Source organism: Ipomoea nil, unplaced genomic scaffold, assembly GCF_001879475.1.
Source record: "Ipomoea nil cultivar Tokyo-kokei standard unplaced genomic scaffold, Asagao_1.1 scaffold0681, whole genome shotgun sequence".
NCBI classification, from domain to species: Eukaryota; Viridiplantae; Streptophyta; class Magnoliopsida; order Solanales; family Convolvulaceae; genus Ipomoea; species Ipomoea nil.
The window spans coordinates 592,472-616,844 of NW_017617109.1; the positions used below are offsets into that span (position 1 = coordinate 592,472).

Sequence of the window (24,373 nt, forward strand, 5' to 3'; positions counted from 1 at the left end):
GGGAATGTTAGATTCCTGTGTTTGGTTAAAATTGGGGTATGTAATATAATCATGTTTGGTTTAAGGTTATCTTTTATTCACACACTATAATATTCTTAACATATTTTCATATATTTTAATAAATTTAAAAATTAAAATAAATAAATAAGATAACGGTATCATATATAATTACATGATTTTAAAATATTACCTAAAATATTGAACTTGAGAAACAAAATTATTTTATATGCTAACCTAACATAATAAAAATAAAAATATATAATTACAAAAATAATTTTATATATATATATATATATATATGTGTGTGTGTGTGTGTGTGTGTGTGTGTGTGTGTGTGTGTGTGTGTGTGTGTGTGTGTGTGTGTGTGTGTGTGTGTGTGTGTGTGTGTGTGTGTGTGTGTGTGTGTGTGTGTGTGTGTGTGTGTGTGTGTGTGTGTGTGTGTGTGTGTGTGAGATAAACTAACATAACCAAGGTTATCTTACATAACCTTAGAAATTGAAGGGAATCACATTCCCTTCAAAATCCTATGTGGATGGAATTTGACATTCCTGGGGAATGTTAGATTCCTTGAGATAATGTGAACCAAACATAGGAATGTGAGCTTTGGAATGTCACATTCCCTTTGTTATGTTATATAACCTGAACCAAACGCCCCCTTAGTGTAAAGTAGTCTGAAGTGGACCATCTGTTTTCCGGTAACTCAAAAGCATATGCATTGCTACTTTGTGTACTCTAAACTGTATTGCATTTTCTCAATTCTTTATTTCAGGAATTTTTACTCTTAAGTTAAGACATGGAGGCATGATAAGTCAAACTTTACCTCCTAACTATATAGGTGGCAACTTCATTTAATGACATGGTAGAAGATGAGTGGAGGTTGATTTGTTTACAGGAGAAGGTAGGGGAAATTGGGTATACCCTGGATGATAGTTTGAGCTATTCCATAGGCATTGAAGTAGGGTTGCAAGAATTGGTGAAATATTTTGATGTTTGGAACTTAGTTAACCAATCTTGTAATCCTAAGGAAATAGAAATATGGGTTGTAAAAAAAAAAAAAAAAAAAGGAATGGTGATGATGCAGGTGAGTGTGTTCTTAGTGGAGGTGACAATGAAGAAGAGTCTGATGCTAGTGAGGCAGAATATGAGGGTAGTGAGGAAGAATATGATGGTAGTGATGAGGATTATAATTCAGATGCCTTAATTACTGTAGGTGTGAATGATGATCAAGAATTTGTAAAAATTGTAGATGTGAATGTAGAGTATGGAGGGTTAGTAAATGTAGAAAGACAACCTCAACAATCTGAACCTACATTTGGTAATGAAGTCAACTATTATGATGAAGGAAGCTTGATAGGCAGTGAGGGTGAGGCAACAGGGTTCAAATGGACAAAGTATTTACAAGACATTGAAGGTAGTTGTCCTAAATTTGCATTAGGATTAACCTTTAAAGATAAGAGGGAGTTTCGAGAAGCTATAACAAATTATGCAATCAATGAGGGGAAGGAAATGAAATATGAAAAAAAAATGATAAAGTGAGATGTGTGGTGAAGTGTAAGCATGAGAGCTGTCCATGGAAAGTTATCCTGAGGTATGATAAAGATGATAAATTTTGGAAGATATCTGTGTTAAATGAGAAACATGATGGTTGTGTAATACTGTAAGGACTAAAAAGAATTCAATGGTGAATTTCATCATTGTTGCAAAAAGATGAAAACAACATATTAAAGGACATTTGGATTGGAAAACAAACGCATTTTTAGAAAAAGTTTGCACGGATGACCATTACACACTAAGTAAGAAGCAAGCATGGAGGGCTTTAGTCAAAGCTAAAGGTGAAATAAGACATGAGGCAGAAGACTACTTTAATAAGATCTGGAGCTACTGTAAGAACTAATCCCAAGTGTAGTTATGAAGTGAAGCTGAGTGACTCGCAAGTGGATGGAAAAAAACAGATTTTTACGAATGTATATCTGCTGGGAAGCTATGAAGGAAGGGTTTAAGCACTGTAGGAAAATAATTGGCCTAGATGGGTGTCACCTAAAGTGTAAAACTGGAGGCCAATTATTGACAATAGTTGGAATAGATAGGAATGAAAGTATATTTCCAATTGCTTATGCAATTGTAGAAGGTGAGAACAAGAACTCTTGGACTTGGTTTCTAGAATTGCTAAAGAAAGACTTGCAAATTCATGCCATGGTTCAGAATGAGTTCACAATGATGTCCAACAAGCAAAAGGGTTTCATACTAGCCTTTGAAATTGTGTTACCAGGAGTTAGGCATAGATTCTGTGTTAGACACCTGCACTGTAACATGAGGGTGGCTGGTTTCACAGCAAAAACAATCAAAGATGCCTTGTGGAAAGCAGCAAGGGCCACTACAGTCAATAACTTTACTGTGGCTCTACAAGAGTTAAGAAATCTAGATGAAGATGCCTTTGCTTGGCTTGCTGATAAACACCCATCTGAATGGAATAGATCCCACTTCACAGGAACTTCCAGTTGTGACATGTTGGTTAATAACATTTCAGAATCATTCAATGCAATTATCTTGACAGCTAGGGAAAACCCTGTGATTAATTGCTTGGAGATAATTAGGAAAAAAACAATAATGTTAAGGCTATTTGAGTTTAGATGTAAAAGCTACTGAATGGAGTGGAATAGTTTGTCCAAATATTGTGAGAAAAATAGATGACATTGATAAGCTTGCAGGAGGACTAATTGGCTATTAGTGTTCTCCAATGCTCTTTGAGATCACAGGGACAATCTGAGCAGTTTACTGTTGATTTAGGTAGAAGAGCTTGTCCTTGTAGGAAATGGGACCTAACTGGAATCCCTTGACAACCTGCAGTCTGTGCAATCTGGATGAAACATGGAAAATGACCTATTTGGCATTATGTGGATTCATGCTACTTGATTTCCACATACTTGAAAACTTATGAGGGATGTATAAATCCAATGTCAGGTTATGAAGATTGGCCTCTCACAAGTAGACAACTTCCATTGCCACCATTCTATAAAGCAAAAGCTGGAAGACTTAGAAAATTGAGAATGAAGTCTAAAGGTGAGATCAGTAATGATGGTGTGCATTTGTCAAGAAGACATGTTGCTTTACATTGCAAAAAATGTAAAGAATTAGGTCATAACAGCAGAAAATGTCCAAAATACCCTACTATGAGGCCTGCCAATCAGGTTAGATAGTTTGTATTTTTTTTATTACATTACAGTCATAATCTATTTGCATTAGTAAGCAACATAAACTTTTTGCAGTTCACAAGAAGAACATCAAGAGGAGTAGCTGCTGCTACTGTCCAGGCTGATCAACCTCAACTCTAGGCTGCTGTTACTGTCCAAGTTTCTGCTATTTTCCAGGCTGCTGCTACTGTCCAGGCTGCTGCTACCACACATGGTGCTGCTATTGCTGATGAACCTGATGTTATTACTCAACCTGAAGTTGAAGATAATCAATGGGAGATTCCAGATGATGTTTTGGATGCACATTGGCACCAAATCGAAATTCAGACACAGGACATTGATGGAGGTATGCTATTACATTCCAGTAACTAGGTTTGTTATGAAATTCAATTTTCTGTTTTCCCTAAGAACCAATATTGATTAAGGTATGTTATGTCTTGTAGGGGCTTCACTAAGTAGCAGTATGGAAATTCCAGTCATAACAGTTCATTGTAAGTTTTACTCTAGTCCATTCCTTCAATTTTAATAGAGTATTTTACCTACCGATTTACACTTGTAGTATGTGTAGTTGAACAAGAAGAAGGGAGTAAAGGGAAACAAGTCATGCAACCCAATATCCCAAGAAAAAGAATAGCTCCAATGAAGTCAGATAGGAAGAAACAACCAGTGAAGAAGTATGCTACAAGATTATCATCCACATTCAAGTCTAAATTCTGGGGAATGACAAAGACCCAATAAATTTGGATTAGTTGATGTGTACTCACTGCTTTTTGGATATCATATGATGTAACCTAGTCACTTTTATAAACTATTTTGGATATCATATGATGTAACCTAGTGAACTAGTCTATTTTGAACTTTATGTTATGTGTTTTGATGACAAAATTGACTTTTGATGTGTAATGGGAACTAATTACACTTTTAGTCATGGATGGTTATTTTACAACATTGTCTTTTGATATGGATGATTGTTTCCATATGGTTATTTTATAGCATTGTCTTTTGAGATGGTTATTTTACAACATTGGCTTTTGATATGGATGATTGTTTCCAGATGGTTATTTTATTGGCAAAAGTTATCTCTTACTCTGTCTTTCATCACAACTTCTCTCTAAAATTTCAGGTTTTTTTTTTTTTTTTTTTTTTTTTTTTTTTTTTTTTTTTTAATCTTCTGGTAATAATCTCATTTAAATTGAAACACTAATCACTTGCTTTAATAAAATTTCTGCCCTCTGGTAGTAATTACAGTAGAGTAGTGATAACAACATGCAATATTTAATTTCTGTATTACAACAGAGTCGTAATGAACAACATGCAATATTTAATTTCTGTATGAAACAACCAATTTTGATATAGATGATTGGTTGTTTCTAGATGGTTTTTTGACAAACTTGACTTTTGATGTTTAGTGGTAATATTATGTAAATGGAATTTTAGAACTTTATGTAGTTAAACATAACCACAACTACTACCAAAAAGTTGATTTCTTATTCACACACTTGCATAGAAGTTTATAGGCAAGTTCCATTTTCTAAGCTTAAGCCCTAAAGTTCAAACATTCAACATAAGGTTCTTGTTTTTTCTAGGTACATTCACTGCTGCTACTACAAATAACACAATGCATACTACATTAACACCAAATATCCTAATAACCTTGCCATGTCCTTGCTTATTTTGACAGTAACATTTGCACAAGCTTGTAGCCTTGTTTTCAGTCTTGCAATCTCTTCTTCATTTCGATTGATCCTTCTCAATAGCCTAGGAATAATTCTTCTTGACCTTGCGCACATCGGCGGATCATACCACCTCACAAAACCACACATTTTCCTTCCCTACAACAAAAAAAGCATAAAGTTTAAAACTTAAAAATTTAAATACGGTTGGAATTAAACTTAAACAACAATTCATGCAAATACCAAAAGTTAAACTCGAACAAAAATTACTCACACAACAAAAGTGGAACAAAAATTGCTCACAAAATCTGGAACAAAAATTGCTCATACAAAAAATTAAACAACAAACACAACAAAAATAAACCCAAAAAAATTACATTCAACTGGAACAAAAACTAAATCTGTACAATTCTTAAAACACTCACATTTTCGATTGAGCACACCCAATACCTTCTTAAATCTGTCCAAGATGTTTGAAGCTTCAAGTGTTGCCCACATTGACAATTTGGAATGGAAACCAACTCACCATATATGTATTCTTGTCTTCTTGAAGATGACGAGCTTTAGCTGATATACCTTCTAAACATCTCAGAGGAACGCTTACTGATACGATCACTCAGCAAATGGGGATCTACGGTTAACACGCTAGGGCTTCCATGAGATAAACAACTCTACGACCAATGCTGAGAACTAAGAGATAAACAAGGGATTGAGAGTATGTATATATCGCGTATAGAGATGATCAATATACGGTCAATAATACATATGCAAGTGGAGTGACTAATTTACCCCTTCCAATTGACACGTTTTTTAACAGGTTTCGGATCATGTCGACACGATATGACACGAAACTCATTTAAACCAGCTCAACCTATTAATATATTAAAAAACTAAAATTTAAAGTTAAATTATATTAAAAAGAAATAAAACCTACAATTCAATCCATCAAACAAACTAAAAAAATATTCAATTTATAACATTCATAAAATGGTAAAATAGTGTCCAAAAATCATAATTAAAAAGTCCATACTAGTTTTTAGAATAAAATTGAACACAAAAAAAAATAATAATAAATTCAAATTTCATATTGTTGAACATCAATAATTGGTATAAGATATTGGCCTAATGTAGTAAATTCATACTTAGTCATGTTCATGATATCTTTTGTAATCTTATTCATGACAATGGTTCTTAGCGGGTTATAAACATGTTTGAGTAAACAAGTTAACCTATTAACATGCTAAACGAGTTCTTAATAGATTTAACGAGTTGACCTGTTAAGACACGAACATAACGGGTCCTTAACGAGTCAACCCGTTGATCCGGGACACATTAATGCTAAACACTAACTTGTTATTTTCCTGTTCAGTTTCGTGTCGTGTTAACGGGTCGTGTCCTTAATTACCAGGTCTTTATTAACAGTTGAGGATTGAATTTCATAACATGCAATAATTGAAGGATTAAAATTGCAAATTTTCCATTATTTAATTAAAAACTAATACTTTAGGTTGCAAAAACTTAATTTTAGTAAAGCTTTTAATTTTTATATTCCTTTCCTAAGTTGTAATTTTTTTGAAAGAAAACTTTGTAATTTTGAAATCTGTATATATGCCTTCATAAAATATTTCCTTCATTTCCTATTACATTAAAATCTTTTCTCTGAGAATATTACGGTATTACCTAAAGCTATGCACGCCATGATTTTAAAGAGCACAACTTTGAGAATAGGTTTAAAATACAGTCTTACCAAAAACAAAATCAGTTATAGAATGTTATATATCTACATATCTGCATCTATCAATATCTATACAAATACATACAAAACTAAATTGATAATCTTGCATTGATATACGTAAGCATACCGAATGATATTTTGATAAATTCTGAAACACTAATTTAAAAATATATACATTGGATATTGGACTATTCGTGTAATGTTACTAGTTAATTAAATAAAAATTAATTTGTATGTTGTGATCAAATAAAATAAAATAATAGAAATATTTTCAAGTTTATATTGTAAAAAAATATTTATATTTATCATGGTTGCAGTAGGCGCTAGGCGCTAGTCGGGCGCCCGGACAGCGCCTAGCGCCTAGGCGGTCTAGGCTAGAGCTGTCAATACGGGCTAGCGGGGCGGGGCCGCCAAAGCCCGCCTTTTGGCGGGGCGGGCTAAAAAGCCCGCCAAGGAAACGGGCTTAGGTAGGGGCAGCCCGCCCCGCCCCTCCTTAAGCCCGCGGGCCCCCGCCTAGCCCGCCTATTTTTTTATTTATTTTTATTTTTATTTTTGATATCATGTATTCATGTGTCCCTAAAATCTAAACTCTAAGTCTCTAATATGAGTACATGACTGGTAGGGAATATCCCGACCGACATAGCTTCACCACGACCGAGGAGCCTTTTGTCCTTTTCTCTTTGTCTTTGCAGGTAACAGGTCGGGCTCATCGAGAAGAACCCGGTCGGGAACCGACCGGGAGTTGCCCGAGCGATGGTGTCAACCCCGAGCGGTAGTCCTTCGGCGAGGGAGCTGACTAGAGGCACGTGGCGGCTCTTTACATCGACAGGCAGGGCACCCAGGAGGATGGCACGTGGTGGCTACGTGGAAGACATGCCGAGCGGCTGGGATCTTGTCTCCGGCACAGCGGCTATAAGTACCCACAGTAGCTACAGTGTAGAGGATTTTTGGACAATCGATAGGTTGTAACTAGAGACTCCCGACCGCAGTCAGTCGGTACTCAGTGCAACCAAGTAGATTGTACTTAGGAACTCTACCTTGATCAATAAAGACTTACTTGCTTTACTTGGTCTTGTGTTATTTATATTGCTTACGTAGAATTAGCAGTATCATTTTGGCGCCGTCTGTGGGGACCGTGCAACAAGCCAACGTCTTGACGAGCACCCGGTCACCATACCAACATGTATCCGTGGGCACATAACAACTTCGCCGACGACCAGGCGGATGCGGCGAGCTCCTCCGACCACTATGCTACCCAACAGCAAGGTCAGACGATGGACCTCAACCTCAATCTCTCACCACCACATCCGTCAAATACATACCCGGCCGCCCAGCAACCGGTGAATTACATACAACCGGGATACCCACCACCCGGTCTGCCATACCAGCAGCAGCCGATGATGTATCCCGCCCAGTACCCGTACCCGGTCCCACCTCCACCATACGGGTATTGGCCAAGCCAACCGATGTGCTACACTCCCCCGGTTGGTTATCCACCATATACGCCTGCCTACACAGCTCCAGCCGCCGCCCCTCCAGTACCACCGATCGCACAAGTAGAGCCGCAGCGTCAGTCCACTTCCCGGGCTCGACGCTCGGCTCATTCGCGGTTGGGGTCGGGGGGTGCCGATGCGATGGAGGCACCAGCTCAGGCCGTTCAAGCGGAGGACCCTGAAGAGGTTGCCCGTGCGGTAGCTTTTGATCGTCTACGACCAGAGATGCGCCAGCGTCTGGGACCCCAGGACCCGAATCCCAGGCAAGAGGATCTACAAATGCAGGAAGCTAGCCACGAGGCTTCATCCGGGTACAGCGGGTCGAGATCACATCGACGTCGACGCGCTCGGGATACCGCCCAAGCCGCCCAGAACGCCGAGCTCAATGAGACCCGAGGATTGCTCTACAATCTCCAGGCCGAAGTTGCGCAGCTCAGGAGTGCGTATCCTACAGCACCCCCGGCCGAGCGATCGACCCTACACCAGACGCCTTTCACGGCCGCGGTGATGGCTCAGCCTTACCCGCTCGACTTAAAGGTCTCGGGAGAGAAGAGTTACGACGGTCGGACAGATCCTGAGGCTCACGTGAATGATTTTTTCAGCAATATGATGCTGAAGGGCGTTTCAGACGCCGTGATGTGCAGGGCCTTCTACTCAACCCTCACCGGTCGGGCAGCAGAGTGGTTCCGCACCTTGCCCCCGGGGTCGATCGACAAATTTGAGACCCTGGCGATCAAGTTTGTACGGAAGTTCATTACTTCCAAAGTAGTGAGGAAGTCCTATATGTACCTCGAGAAGGCCAAGCAGTTGGAAGGGGAAAGCTTGACCGACTTCCTCGTCAAGTGGAAAGCAGCGGTCGGAGAGGTCGAGCCCATGGATGATGCGACCGCCACTCACATGCTTCACATCTCCCTCCGGGCGGGGTATCTGTACCAGGACTTTATCCTCCACCCCCCGACCACATATGAGGAGGCCCTCCGAAGGGTCACGGATTACGCCAACGCAGGTGAGGCGAATGCCGTTAAGCGCTTGCAGGAGGTCGGCTCTTCCTCCCGTAAACCGGCCGGCCGGGCGGAACATCGATCGGGAGACGATCATCCCCGATCCCGCACCAGGCCTGGTGAGTTTACGGCCTTAAACCGATCTGCAGCGGAGGCCATGCAGTATGCCCAATCCTGCAATCTCATCAAACTCCCCCATCCCGATCGAGACGGCTCTGATAAGAGTAAGCACTGTGCTTACCATCGATGCGCCGGGCATGATACCGAGGAGTGTACCCACTTGCGCCAATTGTTGGAAGATTTGCTCAATTTGGGAAAATTGGACAAGTGCGTGGGGAAGAGAGAGGAAAGCAAGAGGAATACCGATCGGAGGGATCACAGGCGATCTCATCACCGCTCTGATCGGTCGGGTCAGAACCGAAGAGACGATCGAAGGGACGATCGTCATGAAGACCGACGGGACCCTGATCCCCCGACCAGCAGTCGCCCGGTCGGCAAGCCCACCATCCATGTCATATTTGGTGGCCTAGAAGACGCTTCCCAGCCGAGGACGAATTGCCCGGTTGCGATTGTGGATTCCCGAGAGACCGGGAAAAGACAAAAAATGGAGCCCATAACCTTCACCTTAGAGGACCAACCTAGCAGCAGTGACCACGGCATGGAAGCGCTCGTGGTCACAATCGACGTCAAGGGAACGGACGTCCAGAGGGTTATGGTGGACACGGGTAGCAGTGTGAACGTCCTATACTTGGACGTGTTCGAGAAGCTTGGCCTCGACAGGAAGGAGCTGACTCCGGTCGGTGTACCACTGTCGGGATTTACCGGGGCCCTCATTTACCCCGAAGGCAAAATCACTCTCCCGGTCGAGATCGGCACCCCCCCGAAGTCGATCAGGACAGAGCTGGAGTTCGTTGTGGTCAACCTCCATTGCGTCCACAACATCATCCTAGGCCGACCCGCCATCATGAAGATCGGTGGGATAATTTCCATGCCCCATCTCTGCATGAAGTTCCCCACCCCCAATGGGGTCGGTGTGGTCCGTGGCGATGTCCAGTCCGCCCGGAAGTGCTACACCCGAGCGGTCAACAGACGCGATTCCGGTCCGTCTTCCCGGGTGAACACTATAGCCAAGGAGGAGGCTAAAGAACGGAAGGAGCAACCCGAACCTTCCGAAGAGATAGAAGAAGTCCCCCTGTCCGAGGACCGCCCGGATAGGAAGATTAAGATTGGCCGGGCCCTCACCCCCGAGCTCCGAGCAGAGGTTCTGAGCATACTCAGGGAGTATGCTGATATTTTTGCGTGGGGACCCGAGGACATGCCCGGGATTGATCGATCGGTCATTTGCCATAAGCTAGCCGTCGATCCCGCAGCGAGGCCGGTCGTGCAGAAAACACGACATCTCTCCTCCGATCGCCGCGAATTTGTCAGGGAGGAAGTCAAAAAGATGGCGGCGATCGAGCACATCCGACCGGTGATCTACCCCGAGTGGGTGGCTAATATTGTCCTTGTTCCGAAGCCCCCGGCTTGGAGGATGTGCATTGATTTCACGGACCTCAACAAAGCCTGTCCGCTCGACCCGTATCCACTACCGAGCATTCACCAGATGGTCGACGAGACGGCCGGGGCCGAGTTGATGAGCTTCATGGATGCCTTCAAGGGGTATCATCAGATCATGATGCACCATGAAGACGAGAGCAAAACAGCCTTCGTGACCCCGGACGGGCTGTATTGCTATCGAGTGATGCCGTTCGGCCTCCGAAATGCAGGAGCGACCTACCAGAGGATGGTCAATATGCTCTTCGCCGATCTATTGGGCCGGACGATGGAGGCTTATATTGATGATATGCTGGTAAAGAGTCGGGACCGATCCGACCACACTCGAGACCTCCGGGAGTGCTTCCAGATCATGAGGAAGTACCAGTTGCGGCTGAACCCGACCAAGTGCACGTTCGCGGTTCAGACCGGCAAGTTCCTCGGCTACATGATGACCAAGAGGGGAATTGAGCCCAACCCGGCCAAAGTTAAAGCGATTCTGGACATGCAACCACCTTCTACCGTTCGGGAGGTCCAGCAATTGACCGGTCGGTTGGCAGCCCTCAGCCGGTTCCTCTCCAAGTTAGCCGAGCGCGCTTTACCTTTCTTCAAGGTATTGCGAAAAGTTAATGGGTTCGTCTGGGACGAAGAGTGCCGAGCAGCTTTTGATGAGTTGAAGGAGTACCTCATGTCACCTATTGTGCTCTCAAAGCCCGAGCTCGGAGAAGAGCTAGACGTATACCTCGCCGTCTCCGATCGTGCAGTAAGCGCAGTATTGTGCCGAACCGATCCGGAAGGGGTCCAGCGACCGGTGTACTATGTAAGCCACGCGCTACATGGGCCCGAGCTCCGGTACTCCCGGTTAGAGAAGGTCGTCTACGCCCTCTATATTGCTGCGAAGAAGTTGGCTCCCTACTTCCAGGGTCGAGCAATTCGCGTGTTGACTGATCAGCCGATCGGACCAGTCCTCCGCACCGCCTCTTCATCCGGTCGCCTAGTTAAGTGGGCGTTAATGCTGACCCAGTACGCGATCGAATACCGACCGAGACCAGCAATCAAAGGTCAGGCTCTGGCAGATTTCTTGGTCGAGTGCACCGCCCGGGATACCCGACCCCCCGAGGTTGAGGATCCCGAGGCCGAGTGGTGGTCACTAGCTACTGACGGGTCAAGTAGCAAGAAAGGGGCAGGCGGAGGTGTGGTAGTCACGAGCCCAGAAGGATTCAAAGTCTATTTTGCTCTCATGTACCAGTTCCACCCAACCAACAACGAAGCCGAGTACGAAGCTTTCGTGAATGGCTTGCAATGCGCTCGGGACTTGGGGGCTGAATACATCCGAGCCCAAACAGATTCTGCGCTCGTGGTCGGGCAAGTTCTCGGAGATTATGAGGTTAACGGAGAACGTCTACAACTATACCGAGACCTCGCCATGGAGAAGCTTGCACAGTTCCGGGGGTACACCGTCCGGCACATACCCCGATTGGATAATGCCGATGCGGACATCTTGTCCAAATTGGCCCAAGACGCCCCGGAACACATGTCAAAGATAGCCCGGATCTTGGTGATCCCGAGACATAGTATCCATCGTTTACCAGTCAATCCAATTCAACCGGCGGAAGATAGTTGGATCACCGATCTGAAGGAATTTCTCGAGCACGGTCGACTTCCGGACGACCCGCAGCGTGCTCGAAAAGCCAAGTTGAGAGCCCCGAGGTTCCAGGTCTTGGACGGCCGTCTATATCGACGATCGTATGGAGGTCCCCTCATGCGCTGCTTAACCGCGTTTGAGGCTGATTTAGTGATGAAGGAGCTTCACTCGGGAATTTGCTCCTCACATCAAGGAGGCCGATCGCTGGCCCGTCGTATCATGCTGATCGGGTACTATTGGCCGTCCCTCCAGCTAGACTGTGAGAAGTTAGCTCGGGAATGTGAGACGTGCCAACTGTACGCCCGGATGCCTGGTCGACCGGCAACCTTCTACCAGCCAGTCACGACCGCAATTCCTTTCGCTAGGTGGGGGGTGGAAATCTTGGGCCCCTTTCCTCAGCTGTCCGGTCGGAGAAGGTTTGTGATCGTCGCCGTTGATTACTTCTCCAAGTGGATAGAAGCCGAGCCCTTAGCCACGATCACATCTCAGCAGTGTGCTCGGTTCCTTTGGAGGAATGTGGTTTCCCGCTTTGGTGTGCCCGTGCATCTCATCAGCGACAACGGCCGCCAGTTCGTAAGCCAGTACTTTCAAAATTTCTTAGCCACGATCGGGACGACTCACGTCCGGTCGTCGGTAGCTTACCCGCAGGGAAACGGTCAGGTGGAAAATGCTAACCGGACGATACTGGAAGGTCTGAAAAAGAAGTTACACTCGGCCGGTCGTAGTTGGGCCGATGAGTTGCCATATGTCTTATGGACTTATCGGACGACCCCGAGGGAAGCTACTTCGGAGACCCCTTTCGCCCTGGTTTACGGAGCTGAAGCCCGGCTCCCGATCGAGGCTTGGATCCCGACCGATCGAGAGAGAACCTACAACGCGGAGGACAATGAACATGCCATGGCTGTGGATCTCGATGCGGTCGAAGAAAAAAGGGAGCTAGCCGCTCGGCGTATGGCCGAGTACCAGAAGCGCGTCAAGAGCTCGAAAGACGTTCGGGTCAACCCTCGTTATTTTCAAGTCGGAGACTACGTTCTACGACGAAGGGAGGCCAGCCAACCTCTAGAGGGCGGAAAGCTAGCTCAGAACTGGGAAGGGCCGTACATCATCAACGCTGTCATACGGCCGGGTACATACCGACTAGAGACAACGACGGGTCGGCTATTAGAGGGGACTTGGAATTCCGAGCACCTCGTTCTTTTTAGGCATTAGCCTATTTTTTGTATTTTTAGACGAAGTGGGGGCTGGACCTGCGAGTTAGTCCCGGTCGTCATTTCTATGTAGATTTTATGGTTGTAAAATTAATTCAACCGCCTGTGAGCGGGAAAGTTTAATGTATATACGATCAATGATTGCTCGACCGTTTGTATGCGGCGGCACGATCGGTTATTTTCTTTCACCCTTGTCATCAGCAGCTCAGTTCAGCATTCATCGATCGGGCGAAATCTATCGACCGGTCAAAATGCGCTCCATATTGGCGGACACTCAAGTCACGCCACCGATCGGGGAAGCCAGGAGCTCTCAGCATTATTCCCCGATCCGTCCAACTTCTGTCCACTATCGCACCCACTCGTGCCTCGAGCGCACAATAGTGTGGGGGCTGGGATAAGAAAGTACGGTACAAGGCCCGTCGCTCGGTTACATTCCGACCATAGAGGCTTGCTTGTTCTCGGCCCGTCGCTCGGTTACATTCCGACCGTAGAGGCTTGAAAATTTTTTCGACAAAGGCCCGGAGATCGGGTAAACCCGATTGGTTGGCCAGTTTTTAAGTCGAAACATCGAACGCACGACCAGGCCATAAGGTCGTAAGGTCGGGCGTTAAGCGGATCGAATATTGCGAGACCGGGTTTAAAGGCCAGGGGGTCGAGTGATTGAGATCAGTATGTGCGAAGTCGGGCCGCAAGGCCGCGAGGTCGAGAGTTAAGGGTCAACGCTTGCGCGGTTAAAGATAAAAGTGCGAAAAGAAAGAACGAGCGACGCAAGATGGAACCAAAAAATAAATTTCATTAACAAACAAAAAGTTGCCCGGTACAACTCGGGACCGGGCTCCCGATCAATGGTCCTTTACAAAAAAGAAGAAGAAGAAAGGAGCTTATTCTACCTCTTCATCTCCCGGGCTCCGGCAGCCGGTTCCTTTCCGCTCGGGGTGGCCGCTGTTGATGCCCCGGCCTCAGACGCCTTGGCTTTTGGGGCGAAAGGAGAGGGACCGGGATCGGCTAGGTCTGGGGGCAAGACCGAGAGGACCAGCTGAAGGTCCTCCCCATCCAAAGCTTGCTCCAGCCGGGTGCGGACTCGTTCGAGCATCTTCCGCTTCCCGGCCGTAAAACCCCAGCGGCCGAACGAGACGATCAGCTCTTCCCCGACCGCTGTTCCCCGGGCTTCAGTGAGGAAGGCCGAGCCCAGGTCCTTGTCCTTGAAGGCCGCCCGCGCCAGGTCGCTCGGATTCTCGAGCTGGGCCTTCAGCTCCTGGGCCTCTCCAATCGCCCGACTGGCGACCTTCTCGGCGAGGACCCGCTCCTCGTCACCCTTCTTCAGGGCCTTCTGCGTCTTCTCCAGCTCGGCCTGGAGCTCCTTGATCTCCTTCAGACGGCGAGCGGCCGTCTTCTTGTGGTGATCAGCCTCCTCGGCCAGCATTGCTTGACCCTGAAGAAGTTGGGTCGCCCGGGAAATCTGCAAAGACAAGGAACGTTCGGTTATCCCGGTCAAAGATACTTGGGCAAAGGAGATTACAAGTTGGGAAACTCACCTCGGCCAGATCGTGGCCGATCCGTTCAGCCACCTGGGCCGGGGTCATCTTCCCCAGGTCCGCTCGGGCTGGCGCGGCATTGCCGATCCGTGCCAGCACGGATGTAGGCTCCCTCTCCCGCCCGGCCGAAGGGCTCGGGCTGTGCTGCTCCCGGCGCCGCTTCAGGCTGCCCGCCTCGGTCGCGCCCTGGTCGGCGACCTTCTCCTTGCCCCGGGCGACCTCCACCCGGGTGACCAGAACGTCGGGCTGCTCGACGATGAAGCCCTCGCCCGTCGTCACGGTCGAGGCGCTCAGAGGTCGGGCAGATGGGATCTCCTTCTCCCCGGCCGCCTTGGTCTTGGCCTTCTTCTTCCCGCCGAGGGAGATCTTCGTGGGCGGGGGAAGGGCGGTGTCTTCATCACCGAACTCGGCCATAGCTGCAAAACAAGAGCAGGGTTAGTTCGTTCAAGAAATAAAGCTAGGTCGGGAAGAACAGCTCGAGCTAAACCTTTCTTCTTTCGTTTCGACGGCTTGGCGACCGTCACGCCCATCGGTACGGGCAGGTACTTCTCGCTTAGCTCGTACGTGGGGGGCGGGAGCTTCGCGGCTGCGAGACTCTCGGCCGTCCGGAAGATGGAGTACTCGTGTACTTCACTCGAGATCCGAGTGACCGTCTCCTTGAGCGCCTGAGTCGCGGCCGGCACCACTTGTTTCCGAAAATGTGTGCTCCAGACGCGATCGACCGGGAAGATCCAGGGCTCGTACTTAAGGGAGAAAATCCTATTTTTCCACCCCTTGTTGTTCCCGGGCAGCCCCTTGATTGCACACATGTCGGCCCGGGATTGCAGCATCAGGAACCCACCCCCGTAGCGGCCCGGGAGAACCTTGATCTGGTAGATGAAGTTAAACAACTCCATCGTGCACTCGGCCTCGTGCCGAGCGCATATCTGTGGGAAGCAGGCCAGGATCCGATGTGCGTTCGGGCAGATCTGGGCCGGGACGACCCTGTAATAGGCCAAGAAGGCGTTCAGGAGGGGGGTGAAGGGAATGGCGATCGGGGCCATCAGGGAGTCGTAGTGCATCCCGATCCACTTGCCCCGATGCCTGTCGATCACGTTTCCCAGCTGCCGGCTCGTGTCGAACTCTGCCCGACCCCGGAGTATTCCAGCAATCCGAGTCGCTTCGCCTTTGGTCAGCAGGCTCATCTCTTGCTCGACACTCTCGCTATTCAGGAATTCGAGCTCGACGGCTGGTGTAGCCAGCCCGGCCGGGTCTTCTTCGGTCTGCTCGGGGGTATTTTCTCGATCGCCCCCTCGAGGAGCAGCTTCCGGGTGGTCCCCAACCACCCGGGTAGGCGTTTCCCTGACGCCCTCGGTTGGAGAACCCCGCCCGCTTGACGTGGTCCTCTCTTCCTCTTCTTCGCTGGAGCTCCCCGATCCGCTCGAGCTTGAGCTTGACGATCCAGAGGAGCTTGATGCGTTGTCTCGCTCGGCGGCTTGCTCGGGGGCTGACGTCGCTCGGGGACTAGCGTCTGGGGTGTAGGACATAATGTCCACTTCCTCGTCGCTGATGTGCTCGACCTCCTCGTCGTAATCAGCAATCGAGGCGTTTTGACTGTCTGAGTCCGTCATATCGATCTACCTAAAGGTCGGTCGGAGTTAGTAAGGACTTGAGACGTCCGGGACAGTTAGTTGACCTAGCAGTTCTACCTATAAGTGAGAGCCTAAAGTAAAGAGGAGGGTTGAGAGCTTACCGATTGAAGGAAGACTGAAGTTTGAAGCTTGAAAGTTGAAGTTTGCTTGCTCGACTGCCTTGCTAAGCTGCTCTGCTCGGGACTCTCTGAGGGTACCGACTGGTGCGAAAGAGTGAGGAAAGTTCAAATGAGGGCCTCAAGGGCCTATTTATAGGAGGGCATTTAGGCGGGAAATGGGCCAACTTGCCTGACACGACCCGCGCTGAATCCGAGGCGACGGATGGGATCGCCGAGGCCGGCAGAGGCTGGCACGTGGCGTAGGAGGGAATGACAGCTGGCGGGTCGGCTTGGTGGCTGACGGTTGGGCTTCTTCATCCCGTCCCGTTTTTTCCCGACTGATCAAAAAGGCCCGGGCTGGGGGGCTCTTGGTAGGGAATATCCCGACCGACATAGCTTCACCACGACCGAGGAGCCTTTTGTCCTTTTCTCTCTGTCTTTGCAGGTAACAGGTCGGGCTCCTCGAGAAGAATCCGGTCGGGAACCGACCGGGAGTTGCCCGAGCGATGGTGTCAACCCCGAGCGGTAGTCCTTCGGCGAGGGAGCTGACTAGAGGCACGTGGCGGCTCTTTACATCGACAGGCAGGGCACCCAGGAGGATGGCACGTGGTGGCTACGTGGAAGACATGCCGAGCGGCTGGGATCTTGTCTCCGGCACAGCGGCTATAAGTACCCACAGTAGCTACAGTGTAGAGGATTTTTGGACAATCGATAGGTTGTAACTAGAGACTCCCGACCGCAGTCAGTCGGTACTCAGTGCAACCAAGTAGATTGTACTTAGGAACTCTACCTTGATCAATAAAGACTTACTTGCTTTACTTGGTCTTGTGTTATTTATATTGCTTACGTAGAATTAGCAGTATCAATGACTATGTTAATAACTTAAATATTATCTACTTAAAACACTTATTCATAAGTAAATAATACAAATTAGTTCATCATGACAACGATGAGTCGATGATACCATAGAGTCCAAAACATAAAAATTCAACATAATAGAGAGTTAAAAATTACAAAAGTTCATAACTACTTTAGGGAGACGGGAGTAAGACTAAGGACTAAGGAGTTACTGTCTGTCTGTCTTATTGTCTTACTGAGGAGTTAGGGACTTAGGGTTTTTTATTTTTTATTTTTTTTTTTATTTTTTAGACTTTTAGAATTTAGATATTAGTAATATTACATATTTAGAATTTAAAAAAAAAATTAATACAAGCGGGCTGCAGTTTGACAATTTTAATGGGGTTGTTTTCAACATTTAATTTAATCAAATAACACATCCAAATAAATGAATTAATGATAATTCATAAGTCATAACATCAAAACAATGATTTTCAAAAAAAAAACATTAAAACAAAATTAAAATTTAAAAATACTCAAACACTTCAATCATCCAAAGATTCAAAGTATCAAACTAATCTACGAGTGTATATATGTCATATTATATATATCTGATATGCGCGCGCGCACACACACATATATAATAATAAAATAATAGGTCGAGCCGATCGGGTTAACTCGACCGAAATGGACGAGTTAACTCGACTAACTTAGACGCTAGGCGGCCAAATCGGCCGAGTTAGGCGCTAGGCGGACGCCTAGACTGCCGGTAACCTAAGCGGGCGCCTAGGGAGGAAATCGCCATGGTCTAGAGACGCCTAGATCGATTTTTACAACCATGATATTTATTATACAAGTGATTAAAATATTTGATAAATAAATAATTGGAAAAAAAAAAAGATTTTATTTTATATGTGGTGGGCTTTGATGGTGTAAGGCCCATTCCAAGCTTCTATTTCAGAGAACTGCGCTATTAATCTTCTCCTCGGAGCCTAATTCGAAATTCAAATCAAACAGCAAAGATTAACGTTGCGCGGTGAGTGTGGGGAGTGGAAAGTGGAAAGTCTCCGAAAATGGGTTGCAAGAGAAATGCGAAAATCAGGAAGCTTGGAGCGGTGGTAGATGTGTCTTCTTCCCCGGAGACTGATTTGGAGGATGAGCAGCAGGGCACTCCCTTAAGGCAAATCTTTTGTCTCAAAAGGAGAGAGCAATTGAAGGAGTTTGATAACAAAGAGGAATGCTTTATCCTTGATTTTGATCCTTACGATTCCTCTCGCCCTGTTTCTGAGAATCTCGATCCTGAGATCGCTGTCGTCGCCGAAAAAGGCAATGTATGCTCATTTCAATCTTCTTGAAACTGGGTTGTATTTGTTTTTTAGTTTTTGAACTAGGTTTTCGTTGTTTTGTTTTGAATTTGGAGGGTTTTTCTTCTTTATCCATTTGGTTTGTTATGCTATTCGTAATTTTCTGAGTATTAGAGTACTAGAGTATAGTTATTGATTCTGTATATATATGGGAATGGGAGATTTATTGTTGATTATAATTCTTGATTTCATTTTTCTTGTTTCTTTGTTTTCTGGTAAATATTCATTTCATTTACTTGTGAAAATTGTTATTGATTTTTATTGCTTTTACTCTTCTGTGATTCTCATTTTTGTGTCTGTAGTGGATATAATCCATGAATTCTGTTTGCTTTCTGGTTAATAATCATTTCTTGATATACTAATGAAAATGGTTATTGATCACTGGTGCAATCTTTTCTTTCTTCTGTGACTTTCAATTTTGTGAATGCAGTAAAAACAATTTCTTTGTGGTGGTAAATAATCATTTCTTGATTTACCTGTGAAAATTGATGTTCTTGGTTTATGTAATAAGCTTTTATGTTTTAAGTGATCAATGGTCTTATGCTTTGGATACCAATTTTTTTTTTTTTTTTCATTTATTTCACTTTTCTTGAATTTGTGACTGTATTTCTTGATGGGTGTATACAGGTGGCATGTAGAGATTTCCCACATGCAAGGTATGTGTGTGTGGAGTTTCCCTATGGCACTACACCTCATGAGAAGCACTGTAAACTGGTAATATGATTTTGTACCTTAATTCTCTTCAAGAAATGTATTTACCGTAATTTGACCAAGTCCCAAATGTTCTTGATCAGTGCTATTGCTATGTGTGCGATGTCGCTGCTCCATGTAATCTTTGGACCCACGGAACATATCCACATTGTCACGCAGTAAACACCGAAGGTTGGAAACATCAGCGACGGGAAACGAGGAAGCAAGCGAGGATACAACCTTAAGCAAAGGTCGCGTGTCTTTATCCTTCACTGTCCAGCATTTTGTGTGCTTTTACAAGTCAACAGGGCATTTTAGGTCTAGTCTTGTCTTTGTCCTGTATTGTTGGCCGTTTGGACCGTGAAGTTTTAGCTATAAACGTAGAGGTATATGCGGTGCAGCCATTCCTCTAACTTAGTTTCTTTGTAGATATTTTTGAACGCTAATATGAAATTGGTGGATGGAAGAAAGATTATTCCTTGGCCATAATTTCCTCCTCAATCAAACTCAACACTTAAACTTAAACATTCTTGTAGATTAACATACAGGACTTGATACAAAAACTCTTAAAGTTCTAAATTGGTCAACACCCTGCACTCTTCTGATCTTCAGTGATTAACCACTCTACAATTGGCTCGAATTTCCCCGGCATTCCCTGTCAGGACACCAAGTTTACCCATCTTCACCATTGCAGCAGCAAATTTACTTTTCCAGCGAAACGGGGCTCGAGCATTCTGACTGACTTGTTTTGCAGTGGATGGATCTGTGAGCAGCGTTTGATCTGAGGTTAAGAGACCCCGGTTCGCTAAAACATTGGTGTAGTAGGCAACATCAAAGATGGCCGGGGTTGCAGGGTCCATTTGCACCACCAGATTTGGATCCTTACTGCCTTGCGGGCACTGTTGTTTCAGTTTAGCTGCATAGAGGGGATCTAGGCTGGAGTCTTGCCCCGTCGTCGTGTTAAAATTGTATAGCCTGTTGCTGAACGACGTGCAGTGAGAACGCCCGATGGTGTGTGCTCCTGCATGTAAATATGTATATATCAGTCAGATATGTTGAGCATATAGCCATTAACGTGCAATCCAACTATGAGCTTAGGCTTTTAGTTGAGATGGAGCACATGCTTCAATTAGATAAATACTAATCTCTTCTAACTTTCAAATCCCTCCTTACCGGAGAGCGTAACCATTTCTTTTTGCGTGAATCCCTTGTTGCAAAAGAGTGTGGTAAGCTGATCGACGTTAAAGAAAGGCGTTGGCAAATTGTTGGCAACCTCAGAAGCTAAAGAAATATGGCCATCTCTTCTTCCAGCCGGAACATCATAGCCAAGCCCTCCAGTCTGCAGTGTTACTGTAAGTGTGAAAACTACTTACTATTCTGTATATATATATATATATGTATATATAACATTGAAAATTCTTACTATCTCTACACTATCTCTGGCTGCAAAAGCCAATATATCAGCACATGACACAACTCCTTTACATATGGATTCCAGCCTAGCCTTTGCTTTGTCGATGACCTCGAATCCCCTCAGGCTTGGATTATTCGCGGGAGAATCCTTCTCTGCTTTGTTTGCAGGAGTGGAATCTATGAGCACCGAGCCATCACAGCCCTGCCAGGTATACATATAGAGTTTGAATCTATATTATAAGCGAAATATTGCGTATATATATGTATAATCTGCTCACCCTTACAAAGCAGTCATGGAAATGCACCCTGACAAGCCCAGCAGCCACTCCCCTGTCACGAAAGAACGCTTTCCGGACTTCATCTTTGACAACAAGCTCAGCCGCCCTGCACGAGTTTCGGTAAAACCCAACTTGCAACTTAGCTTCCAACACAATGGGGTGACATGAAAGCAGAATCATTGTCAGAGCTAAGCTACTGCAACAACTTAGGTTTCTTGAACTCATTTCTTTCTTCATTTGTTTGTTTATCATATCCCTAGCTCCCTTCCCAGAGTGTATGACTTGAGGTTGAGGTTGAACCCATAATTGTGTACTCTTTATATATAGACAAAGATTTCTACATTATTAGAAATGGATATATATGGACAAGGTCTATAGGGCCGCTGTATTTTCTTCTTTCTAGCATCCTCATAGCTGTAACTTGTGCTCTCATGCAGAATAGGAGAATGGTGGGTTTGTCGAGTTTTGTTATATTTGCAACACGAATATTTGTTCTTAAATTAACAATCTTGTTTTTTGTTAAAGGAATCTATATAAGCCACATTGAATTCCCCTAGTGCTGTAAAAATCGGTCTAGGCGGCTGAGGGAATTTCACCCCTATGCACCTTTTAGTCTGCCGATTAGGTGTGCCCGACTTGGTCGAGTTGCCGCCTAACTCGGCCAAGTCAGCACCCAACTCGACCGAATGTTTTTTTAATGGTTTAGGGCGGTGGCCGAGTTGTTGCCCAAGTCGATGCCCATTTTGACCAAGTATTTTTTTAAATGATTTAGTATGACTACACTTTATTATTATTATTCGACCCGGCCACCGACTAGGGCAGTAACGCCTTTTGTAACCATGGATTCTCCAGGCTCGAGAAGAAAGAATAAATGTCATCACTGATATTCGATCTCATGACTTCTCATATGGGAGAAGACACTACATGCCATCTAAGCACAAGGTGCTTGGCCACTACACTGGTAATTTAAAACAAAAAACAAAAATAAAAATAGTTTCTTCTATCTCCATAGGCTTTTTGGACAAATCCTTGAATTAACAAAATCAAAAAGGAGAAAAATACAATAGAATGCAACATAATAAAACGTTTGATTGATATATGGAATAAGATTAGCCTCTAAGCCTTTGACAATGAATCCTTAACTAACTCCCTCTGTACCCACATGGTCAAGTTGCTAGGTGTGTTTCCATCAAGTTCGATTCATAAGATAGATTAGGAATACTTGACTCTTTCTGCTTTAATAAGTTAAAAAAATATGTATGAAATATTACATGGTAACATAGTCAATAATACTAAAAAAATGAATAAAAATATTTATAGAAATAAATAAACCTATTTCATTATTTGAATTGGCTTTCTATTATTGGGGATGGGCTATTCTACTTATAAGAAAGTTAGACATGTTTACCAACCATAGTTAGTTTATCAGTTAATTTTGGTTTATTTGACCACTATTAGCTGTTTGACTTGGATAGTCAATATGAGTGTTTGGTTAATCAGTTTTTTGTAACAGCTTATTACTCTAAAATGTTAAAATTCAAAAAGTTGTTCAAAGTAGCTTTTTCAATAAGCTTTTTAAGAAATAAATTATACTCTTAAAGATCATTTTGCATGTAATCAACTATCAGCTAACAACTAATTTACTAATTATCTTTCTACAACCAGCTAATGCTATCAGCTAATCAAACCCGCTAAACCGATCCGCTAGCAGCTATTTGCCAAACACCCCTATAATCATTTCAAGAGGAGTTTGATATTGGTTATTCATGATTTTTTTTTCTCAAGAAATAGCGATTATAATTATATCATGAGAAAATCATTGTTTTGGTTCCTCAATTGTTTTGTAACTGTCAATTTGGTTTCTAATTTTCAATTTGAACGAATTGACCCTCTAATTGTTTTAAATTTCGTCAATTAAATCCTCTAGATTAATTAAGTGCTGACTGACAGAATAGTGACTAGGGGATTTAATTGATGAAATTTATAACAATTGGAGGGTCAATTTGTTTAAATTAAAAATTAGAGACAAAATTGACAATTGAAAAATAATTGAAGGATCAAAATAATGATTTTTCCTTATATCATTATAATTATCGTTTCAACTCAAAAATAAAAAATAAAAAAAATTGTTATCTGATTTTAGTAAATTGCCAGAGTGTTACTGGCAGAGGGATGGAGTTTAATATGGAAGAGGCAGACATAAGATAAAAGGAAAAGAAGGGACCAGTTTGTTGCTATTGTGAAATTAAAGTGCTAATTTGGTCCTCCATTTTAATTACAACTGTAAATATTTCAGCTGTTTTGATATTATTATTACAACAATTTTTAACAGTAAAAAATGTATATAGCAGCTCGTGACTTCTATGACGACCGTTTGGATGGTATTCATAGACACTGTTCTCTGTTGGCCTTGAATTTTGTTAGAGTTGTGTGATCTTGTTTCTGTAGTTTTTAATTTCTTGTCTTTTCTTCTCTATTGTATTAAAAAAAAAAAAAGATTTAGTCTCGATCAAGTTTAATTAAATTTCATCGAATTGAAAGTAATCTAGAGTTTTAATCTCGGCCCAAGTCCACCAAACTAATCCCTATTTGCTCAGAGAGATTGGAAGTTGGCCCGATGGGAATTGTAACTTATAAGAATTAAATCCAGATTACTCCGAAATTCTCCACACGAAAAGAGCTCATATACCATCTAAGCTACCACTCCGGGTTAAGCTAATTGTTTATGAAATTGCAAGGTATGTGTTTATAATATGTGTCAATTCAAATTATGTCCTTGATTTTTGTCCATTTTTTGTGTACTAATAGAGGTATATAATTTACTTTAAATGTTATACATTTCATTTTGGCCATGTTTGGCAATTGACGATTAGTGGGTAAAAAAATATTTAGTAAAATTAGTAGTTTGATGTTAATAGTTAAGGGTGTGTTTGGAAACCCGGAAAATGACTTCTGGAAGTCATTTTCCGGGTTTTTGGTGTTTGGCTACATGGAAAATGACTGGTCAAAGGAAAATGGGGTAGAAGTCAATGGAAAAGGAAGGCAATT

At 44.2% G+C, this 24,373-nt stretch overlaps 2 protein-coding genes across 3 annotated transcripts; one reads left to right on the forward strand and one right to left on the reverse strand.

Annotated features, from left to right (window-relative positions):
- The first annotated feature begins 18,576 nt into the window (after window positions 1–18,576).
- On the forward strand, window positions 18,577–20,116 carry LOC109175033. The gene is made up of 3 exons (XM_019324290.1): window positions 18,577–18,911; window positions 19,572–19,658; window positions 19,739–20,116. The coding sequence occupies exons 1-3, from the start codon at window positions 18,654–18,656 to the stop codon at window positions 19,877–19,879; spliced, it is 486 nt and encodes a 161-aa protein (XP_019179835.1). The 5' UTR covers window positions 18,577–18,653; the 3' UTR covers window positions 19,880–20,116.
- A 21-nt stretch (window positions 20,117–20,137) lies between these two features.
- On the reverse strand, window positions 20,138–21,736 carry LOC109175032 (peroxidase 5-like). 2 transcript variants are annotated; one of them, XM_019324289.1, is made up of 4 exons: window positions 21,332–21,736; window positions 21,058–21,249; window positions 20,808–20,973; window positions 20,138–20,655 (listed from the first exon to the last, which is right to left on the reverse strand). In XM_019324289.1, the coding sequence occupies exons 1-4, from the start codon at window positions 21,575–21,577 to the stop codon at window positions 20,243–20,245; spliced, it is 1,017 nt and encodes a 338-aa protein (XP_019179834.1). In that variant the 5' UTR covers window positions 21,578–21,736; the 3' UTR covers window positions 20,138–20,242. The 2 variants fall into 2 exon arrangements, with proteins under 2 accessions (XP_019179834.1, XP_019179833.1); XM_019324288.1 differs by having other exon boundaries at window positions 21,326–21,735.
- Between the last annotated feature and the right edge of the window lie 2,637 nt (window positions 21,737–24,373).

Bases quoted from the DNA above. Each gene is read 5' to 3' on its own strand.
- LOC109175032 (XM_019324288.1), bottom strand. From the start codon at position 21,577: ATGATAAACAAACAAATGAAGAAAGAAATGAGTTCAAGAAACCTAAGT. The intron at 21,250-21,325 runs GTGAGCAGATTA...TATACCTGGCAG, and splicing joins TCCATGACTGCTTTGTAAGG to GGCTGTGATGGCTCGGTGCT. The intron at 20,656-20,807 runs GTAAGGAGGGAT...ATTTACATGCAG, and splicing joins AGAAATGGTTACGCTCTCCG to GAGCACACACCATCGGGCGT.
- LOC109175033 (XM_019324290.1), top strand. From the start codon at position 18,654: ATGGGTTGCAAGAGAAATGCGAAAATCAGGAAGCTTGGAGCGGTGGTA. The intron at 18,912-19,571 runs GTATGCTCATTT...GGGTGTATACAG, and splicing joins TCGTCGCCGAAAAAGGCAAT to GTGGCATGTAGAGATTTCCC. The intron at 19,659-19,738 runs GTAATATGATTT...GTTCTTGATCAG, and splicing joins ATGAGAAGCACTGTAAACTG to TGCTATTGCTATGTGTGCGA.